Raw genomic sequence first — 9,177 nt, forward strand, 5'->3', positions numbered from 1 at the left:
TAAATTACACTATTTGTATATAACAAATGAAGTTAATAATATTAAGATGCTTAAAGACTCTTGTTTCTGCATTTTACCGTCAGTTTGACATTTTTAATTTTCTGAGTCAAAATAGGAGGCACACGATTCTAAGCGTTTCTTTAATTTTCATGTACAAATTTGATGAACACCACCATAATACATATCTGGACAAACAGAACATAGCAAAGATGATCCCATTACATAAAACAACCATCTGGGAGAAACTAGGAAAAAAAAAAAAACTCTGTTTGTTCCAGGTGCAATTACTGCAAGGGTCCATATGGTGTTCTTTTTAATTTTTTCCACCACTATATCTCTTCATTAGCCACATGGCTTTATTTGTTATCCACAAGCTCCCCTGCAGGAGGATCATCACCCCGACTTCAATGAGACACTTTTCTATCCACAGTACCGACTGAAATGAAATGAATCAGATACAATTCCTACTGACAGAAACTCTGCCAGTGTACAAACTGAAATAGGTTGAAAGGGCACAGTAGGAAAATACACTCTGCGGTGCTATTGCATAAGTGAAAAAGAGAACAGAACAACATAACTGCTCATTACATGTAACAGTCATTACATATGTTTAGAGTCATATATATATATATTTATTTATTTCATTTAAACTAATTAAACTTTGTTTTTTATGGCAATAGCAAAAACAATGTTTAGCTGACATTTAGGTCTTCCAGTTCTGAAGCAATCACATGGACAAGCAAGCTCCAGCTGCATTGGGGAATGTTCATCCATTCTGCTGAAATATGGCTCATTATAATCACCATTTGTAATTCTTTTTACAATACATACATTATACAGTAAAATAGATTTCTCTAGCATTAGGTCCATTTTGATGCAAATAATCTGTTATAGTGCTCTGCTATGCTTAATTGGATGCTTAGAGGTAATTAATTCCTCAGTAGTTTTCTCTACATGCACTGATGGCCATTTTAACGGAGCATTTAAACAATTAACTCTATTCTTCTTCCAGCACTATATGGTTCAGCACCTTCTGCAAAGTTCGCTGTTGTTGAAGTTTTTTTTTTTTTTTTTTGATGCAGGGAATTGTCTTGATGGATCCTCCAAATCGTGTTCAGTCTGATAACTGGCTGGTTTTGCATGCACACTTTGTCGTCATGTAGCCCACTTCACAGTTATGAGTTGAAAGAGCCAAGTACAATCACACAGTCCTCCACAGATACACACAGTCGTGGGCACGCACTTATGGTGCCATGGCTGTGAAAAGTGAGCTTTGAAAAGCCTTATGAGCGTAGCTTAGTAGAAAGTGTCCATCCTAGTGGTGGTAGTCCCTTTTACTGTGTGGACGGTTGCCCAGAATATGGTCCATTTCTGAAGCAATACCTGCTGTAATCTTTGGAATTACCTAAAATGTGCAGAAACAAAACAACAAAACAAAACAAAAACAACAGTGCGTTATCAAACGCTGACAATGCTGGGCAACAACACAAAGAAGCAAATGCTGGAAAGGGCTTGAATGTGTACCTGAATGGCTCCCAGGTTTTCTGTCAGCTGCGTGGGATTGGAGGCCCCCAGGAGCACTGAGCTGACTCCCTCATTCCTCAAGCACCAGGCTTACGATGAGGATAGCAGAATATTAGTCTAACAGGGTAATTCTAATGAAAACATATTTAACAGTGGACGCGACGAAAATGAGAAATGAACTTTGATATTTACCGATGGCTAACTGTGGCAAGGTGCATCCTAGTTTTTCTCCAATATGAGTCAGTTCTTTTAGTTTGGATTGCTGTTTTCTCCCCTCCTCACTCGTTATCTTCTCCCTCAACCACTGATATGGCTAGAAAAATAAAGACGCATAAACAGAATTAAACGTTAAACATAAAAATCAACTTAAACTACATATTGTTACAAAAGTGACTGAACCTCTTTTGTTACTTTACAACCACAAACCATAAAGAGTATTATTAGAATTTCACGGGCCTCTACACAAAGTAGTTCATTATTGCGAATTGGAGGAAAACTATAATTTGTGGTTTTTAACCAAGAGACATGCGTTCATAATCGACCTTTTTTTTATTTTTTAGAACCACTGTTTGTTAAAATAACAGATCTAAGTGACTACCAATTTTGCCCATTTGGATGCCTATATTTTTTGCCTGTTCTTTGCAGAATAATTCAAGCTCAGTCAAATTGAACAGAGAGCACTGGTGAACAAGTCATTCCTCAGACTTCTACAGGCTTTAACAGGGCCATACTAACCCATTAATCATCCTTGATTTAAACCAATGCATTGTAGGTCCGGCAGTGTTGTTTATTTGCTGTAAAATGAATGATCCCAGTCTCAGATCTTTCAAGGCTAACAGCTTTTCTTCTAGGATTGCCAGTATTTAGCTCCATCCATCTCCCCGTCAACAGTGATTAATCTCCCTGTCCCGCAAGACTCTGACTCCTGTTTCGTTTTTTATTTTTATTTTTGCACCTGTCAGTTACAAAGCTGCGGCTGCATAGATGGGTTTTCCCCAAGGTGGAATTTCATCTGACATGCCATCAAATTGTGTCATTTGTAAGAATTGTCAAAACACAATGAGGTATCAGACCGTCTGGAAGAGAATGCATGTCAGTTTGTCATATTAATAGGTACACCAAGGCCCGCTAATGTAATAGCTAAACGAGTCATCATTCAGCACCATTTAGCAGGTTCAATTTAGGTCTTGTCTGACTACATTGCCTAATTTCTTTCAGGAACTAATTTCTTTTTGTCAGTCTAATACCAGATTTATATGGAAGAACAGCAATCTTTTGACACCACAGTTGTCTTAGAAAAAGATTTTTCCTTTCAAACTGTGAAACTTTAAAGCTCATTGAGAGCTATTGATCTTCTCATTACTTGTCTGATTAAAGCTTTCCTTGCCCTGTCAGAGTAGGCAGACAACCATAACTGTATATTATTGCATTCGTGTAGCGTTCTCCATTTTTGGATGATAAATTAGAGAATGCTGTATTAGATTTAGGGTTTTATTTCCAATCAATTTTATGAGCCACATATTGTTTTACTTCCCAGTTATTTAAAAATATGTGCTTCAAAGTTTGTGCAACAAGGGCAATTGTGAAGTGGCTAAAAATGATAAACACTTTTGTACTTTATGTACTTAATACTGCATTACAGTATAATTCTTTGAGGACTGACCCATGAAAATCACATTTCTACCTTCATCGCAGCTCTTGAGGATTCTGGGATGCCGTTTTCATACTTTCCAGTGATAATCCCACATGCCAGAGGAGACCAAGAGACCACACCCACACCTATGGACGAACAGAGACACATGTGATGTTGACTATCCAGGACAAAACTCACTGAAAACAAGTGGAAACTTGCTACGCTTACCTATTTTATGGTAGAGCTCAGGAAGCTGAGTTTCCACCTTCTCCCGCTGGAAGAAATGATACTCAGCCTGCTCGCACACCGGTGGAATAAGATTAAACTGTCTGGCCACAGAATAGGCTTCCTAATTAAAAGGGAAATAGAAATCGAAGAGAAAAGGAAAACATGCAACATTGACCTTTATGCTTAACGACTTTTATCTATTCCCAGAGCTGCAGATATTATCATCTTTTAGCAGGTTAGCCTTCTGATGTTATTGGCTTCATTATTATTGCTTTTTACATTTTAAAGAAAAAAAGTAACATTTTAAGCAATGTGAAAAATATATAATTTTTTAATGTTTTTTTTTATGAGTTGGAAATCACATTCAACAGAAAACTATGCTGAACAAACTATATTATTTAACACATTTCTCCAGTTCTGAATAGGACAGAATGAGGCAGTGATATTTTCCCAGATGACCATATTATCGTGACAATATGGACTGATGAAAATGAATTAATATTGGTGAATTTATCTAACCTTCCATGTCGTGTAATATCTTTTGCAATAACTTACCATGATCTCCATGGCAGACCAGCGAGATGTTCCCCAGTACATGGACATCCCTTGGTTGATCACATGAGTCATAGCTCTCACAATTTCTATAAAAACACAAATATCAAACACTAAATAAGTGCTTTGTTGACATTTGAATATTAGTTGGTGCCATCTTAAGGTCTTCCACTGAAAGTTCCACAGTTTTGTTTTGTTTTGTTTTTGCGCTGAAGCTGGCAGCTCTAGGGTTTACTTTAATTAAAACTTGTTTGTACACTATGTGATCTGCTGGGGTCACATTAGATCATTTGCGCACATGTGTGCAAATGCTGTGGGGCCCTAAGTGAAAAAGCTGCCTTGACAAAACGCTTCTTGTGCTGTGCAAATATATAAGCAAGGTGAAACTGAAGGGAGAGAAGTCAGCTGTAGCCTTTAGGTGTGTGTGTCTCTCTCTGTGTGTGTGTGTGTGTGTGTGTGTGATTATGACACGGAAAGCAGCAAAAATGCTCTGTTTGGTTATTTACATGCTAAACAATAGAGCTTTATTCATGAATCCATTTGTAAAGAACTTCCAAAAAAGCTTTTAAATCAGGAAATCCTCTGCTGGTCGATCACATGAACGTCTCGTTACACACAAATTATTCATTACTAAATTCAGTCTGCGTAATATTGCATTTGCATGTCTGTTAATGAATAATCCTATTCCATTTGCACAATGCAAATGCTGCTGCAAGAGTGTGAAGTTGATAGGGTGAGAATTAGGAAGAGATTTAAATCCACAGAAGAGTGAAAAAAGAGACAACTAATGATTTTCTTTAATTACCGGATCTTTCTTTGAACCAAACTGTGCCTCCATGAGAGACAGAGAGCAAGTGTGTGTGCGTGGGCGAAGCAGGTGGGAGGGTAGAAGGATCTGCTCCAAAGTGGAGGGATGGAAGACAGGATGTTGAGGGATGCAAGGACATAAAGAAAAAAAAAAAAACGTGAAACAAGAAACTGGCAAATGTGGTTTATAAAGTTTCTATCTCTGAGGGGGGCTGTTACTTATTATCCTTGCCTTGCCCCTCACATACCAAGACTGGAACTAAACTGCACCGTTATTGTGTTGGTACTGTGCGACTGTGTGGTCTGCTGTGGAGCGACGGTTTGCAGGTAAATCAGAGCCAGAGGAGTAAAGTCACAGCTTAATGTGGCCACTTTTAACTTGTAGAGCTGTGAATAAACTGAATAACATCACAGATATGGTCTTTAAATTATGTGGGTAACAGTATTGTCAGCTAATGTGTTAAAAAAAATCAGAACTTTATGGAGAAGGAAAAAAAAGTGAGGGTTTTTACTCTTAAAAATAAGGTGCTCTTAGTTTTTTGGAGCACGAAGTGAGAAAATCCGACTTCAGCGAGCAAAGACATTCACTATTAACCTGTTTGTTTTTAAACTGTAAAGTTTAATTGAGATTTCCAGCACATCTTGTCAGAGTTTTCCTAACCTCAGTAAACAAACAAACAAAAAAAAATTTAAAGTTTATTTGGATTGGTAAAGAAACGCTTGCAAACATGACAAAAAAGAAACTCCTCATTAAGGCGATAAACTCCTCCTGCTTGCGCATCCAAATCTCCTTTATTGGTATGCATGTAATAGAAAGTTGCTTGGCTGTTAGCCCGTCTCTGCGTGTCCTTGAGCTCTTTCCCAGCAGCAGTGAGCCACAGAGTCTGGAACATTTGGTGAGCTCCAGCCAGCAGGTATGACAGTGCCCCTTCTGAACCGTGAAGCAATAAGTGTGAGAAAATCCTCAACAACACATAAATAGCTGTACATGTCTGGACAGGTGTCTCTGTGGCTGTCGGTGTGTTTTTTGTCGGATTTGTTCTGGAGATGTTTCTGCCTTTTGAAGCTTTTATTTATATTCTTCCTGCATGCACACAGAGAAAGTGTGCTGCTCATCAATATATCACATCAGCGGAGATTTTCCATGCCTTGGAAGACCGCATTCAAGGTTTACGGCTCTGAGGGGGAAGGATCTGATGACAATGAAGGCAGGTGTTGAAGCTACTCTACTGAGAAGTGTGTCAGGATGCTGGGATCGTCAAAAAATGATTTTATTAATGGAACATTTATACCTTTCAGCAGCTTTCGTGATGTTCTCTGTCTAAAATCAGATCCAGGACGAATGGTTTGCAACCCAATTCAGAGCCTTGAGCTGTTTGGTTAACAGGCCTTTGTGTAGCTATTAGTACAATAATTGACATGCGTTCTGCTCCAGTAGGCAGGAATCTCATTGTGTGTGCCGTGCGACAATTCCTATAAACGACACAATTTTTGACATGTCAGATGAAATTCCACATTGGGGGGAAACCATCTATGCAGTGCCAACTTTCCAACTGACAGGCGCAACAAAAAGTGGACGAAAATAAACAAGAGTCTTGTGAGAAAATATGTTAAGTAAAGAAAGAAAGAAAAAAAAAACCAGTCAGGAATATCAGAGGACTGGAAAGAGTCAAAGAAGAATAAGGCCATGGGATAAGGGACACAGTGATGATAATAAAGACAGACTCTGCTGCCATGACATCACTTTTCGTCCCCAAGGGGACACAAGTTGTCTCGCGCAAGGTCGTATGTAGTTAGGGTAAAAAAAACAAAACAACAATAACAAAACAAGCAAACACATGCATGCATAAGCACCTGTTAGCTACCACTAGATGTCCCTTTAAAATGCTACCATGCCTCCTCCTATAACTGATGTTGTTAAGCTAGTTTGTATTGATTCCTGTGTGTAAAACAAGATGTGAATAACAAGTTCACCATGCTGCAGCGGTCCCAAGAGGAAAGAGCAACCAGTGGAAAGTATTTGGGGCACATTACAGAGCTGATGCGTGGCATTAATCTTACAGTGGTTACGAGCCAAAATCAAGTTCAAATGATTTTCTATTCGATAATTTATGTGAATGCTTGCAGGACTTTGTTATAGATGTTCAAGCCTAAGTCTTTATTTCTGTAATTATACAACAGTGATCAGAAACTGTGGCAAATCTTATTTCTTGTAACGAGCATAAAAGTGTCCTAATTCCCAAAAGGCATACATGAGAACATAAGGAACAACTTGAATATTTCACAATAACTTATTTTTAACCATCGCTGCTTGTTTTTTTTTATTTTTTTTATTAATTACTTGATAAAGCAAATAAAATCAAAAGTGTAAGCACTCTGCATGGTTAATACCACTTTGGTTGAAATAAAGTAAATGCTTTTTATTACTATTAAGAACGTACTGAAACAGTAGTCAGGAGTTAAGGAGCTCAAGTTATGTTCACTAAAATATGATCATTGATTAATAAATCAGTCAGATTGACAATGACATTTTATTGCATCAAAGGAGTGAAACTATCTGAAGGGCCAAATCTGATTTGACGGGGGAGGCTATGGGGTTTACCTGCCAGTTATCACAGCTAATAATGACAGCCGGGCCTCTGGAACAATGAGTATGACAGGCTGGCCTCCCACAGTCAGCTGGTTGTCAAGGGAGGCAACAAAGGGGAAGGAAATGAGGAGCAACATAGAACATATTTTTAGGAGATCAATAAGACACCATGCCTTTAGGCGGATACCACCTCTGGAGAAGGTTTTGTGTGAAGAGACAAAAAAACAGAATCTCAAGTATCTTGCCACATCAGAAGAGAAGTAATTGAGGAAAACTCTGGAAACGTCTATAAGAAATTAATAATAACATATGGTGGATGCGAGGGAAAGGCATCGCTGAAGCTTTGAAAAGTAGAAATCAAGTACAAGTGCACAGCGGGGCTGGTAGAAAGAGAGACCAACCCAAAAATATACCAGCCGCTCCCGAAGGAGGCAGATAATCCTGCTTCTGACGAGCAGGGAGGGCTGGGAGCGGGCGGCAGCTCAGAGACCCTGTGGAAGATAGCGGTCCCACAGAGACGCAAGAGAAACAGAGGGAGACTGAGAGACCAAAATAGAGGACAAGAGGACGAGAAATGAGGCAAGATTATCATATTAACTTATGTCGGCGCGGGTCAGAGGAATTCACTTCTACTTGACCAAACAGATATAAGCTGTCAGTTCAGCAAAGGCAGTGGCCTCAATAGCATTTCTCACCTTCTCATATAACAGAATGCCTCATGCTATGCTCCCAACCCTCCAACAGTCTCCAGAGGTCCGATCAAAAATCACTTACCCTCCATAGGAGTGTTGCTGTCCGTCCGGTTGGCAAAGACCACATCCACATATTCGAGCTGCATCCTCTGGAGGGAACCTTTTAAACCTGAGGTGAGAAAAATGATTGAATATGTTAGGAAGATTTATGGGTTGGACAGGGCAAAGTGAAGTGCAAAGCATTCAGCAGCAGCTTGCTTTTTTGCATATTCACGTTCCGCAACCGAAGCAGGACCCGATCCAATTTTCCAAGGTTTTCTTGTACCGATTGTACCAAAATTTGTGAGATTTCTGCAGCTTTCTGCGAGCTCAATCCATGATAATGTCCTCATTAAAGCAACAACAACAAAGAGACGTTTCAAAAAGCACTAGCTTGGTGAAAAAACATTAACATCGAGCCCTCATTATCCTGGGAAACTTGATGTCAGAAAGTGCCAGCTAATTTAAAATTATTTCAGCTGTGCCTGGCCTGCCATATCTTTTGATCCCAGTTCATTTGCAAGCAGATTTAATTCTGGGATGCCTAAAAGGTTTGTTCTGCTTGCCAAAAGCAACAAAACGGGGCCGGATTGTTGATGACAAAGCCAAAGAAGCAAGGGAAATAAAACAGATATTTCACAGAGGGATTGGTACATGTTGCAAAATGAATGTTATCTTGAGAAAACATCATTTTGTGAATGTATTAAAGCTAAATTTCAAGATACCATCTAAGAAGTTAGTAGTGGCTAATTGTTTTCCAAATATGTTAAATATGTAATTTCAAAAGTTAAGGCAGTGACATTTTTGCTTTATTATTGGTGAATTTTCTCAACTAGCAGTAAAAGACCCAGAACAGGTTGGCGCATCAAATAAATAAATAAAATAAATCCTATTTAAGCATTCCAAAGCAATCTTTGATTGAAAGTAAGCATTCTTTAAACACACCACAAGACTTAAAGATAATCCCTCTGAAACTGAACTCGCATTCTGACAAGAAGATCCACTGTATGAAGTGGAAAAAACAACAACTTGTACCTGTAAAATCCTCACTCCTCTTACATAAACAATGTTAGATGTGTGAGTGTGTGTGTGTGTGTGTGTGTGTGTGTGTG

At 38.8% G+C, this 9,177-nt stretch overlaps 1 protein-coding gene across 4 annotated transcripts in view; it reads right to left on the reverse strand.

Annotated features, from left to right (window-relative positions):
* Positions 1 to 1,006: 1,006 nt before the first annotated feature.
* The window catches only part of kcnab1b (potassium voltage-gated channel subfamily A regulatory beta subunit 1b), a 36,220-nt gene continuing 28,049 nt past the window's right edge, over positions 1,007 to 9,177 (reverse strand). For all 4 annotated transcript variants that reach the window (XM_016679585.1, XM_007567961.2, XM_007567959.2 and 1 more), the window contains exons 9-15: positions 8,109 to 8,195; positions 3,941 to 4,026; positions 3,386 to 3,506; positions 3,209 to 3,303; positions 1,717 to 1,837; positions 1,525 to 1,613; positions 1,007 to 1,405 (exon numbers count right to left, since the gene is read on the reverse strand). In XM_016679585.1, the coding sequence (XP_016535071.1) occupies positions 1,316 to 1,405; positions 1,525 to 1,613; positions 1,717 to 1,837; positions 3,209 to 3,303; positions 3,386 to 3,506; positions 3,941 to 4,026; positions 8,109 to 8,195 (689 nt within the window). In that variant the 3' untranslated portion in view covers positions 1,007 to 1,315. The remainder of the gene's footprint in view (positions 1,406 to 1,524; positions 1,614 to 1,716; positions 1,838 to 3,208; positions 3,304 to 3,385; positions 3,507 to 3,940; positions 4,027 to 8,108; positions 8,196 to 9,177) is intronic.

This window comes from Poecilia formosa, unplaced genomic scaffold (genome assembly GCF_000485575.1).
Source record: "Poecilia formosa unplaced genomic scaffold, Poecilia_formosa-5.1.2 Scaffold215, whole genome shotgun sequence".
NCBI lineage: Eukaryota > Metazoa > Chordata > Actinopteri > Cyprinodontiformes > Poeciliidae > Poecilia > Poecilia formosa.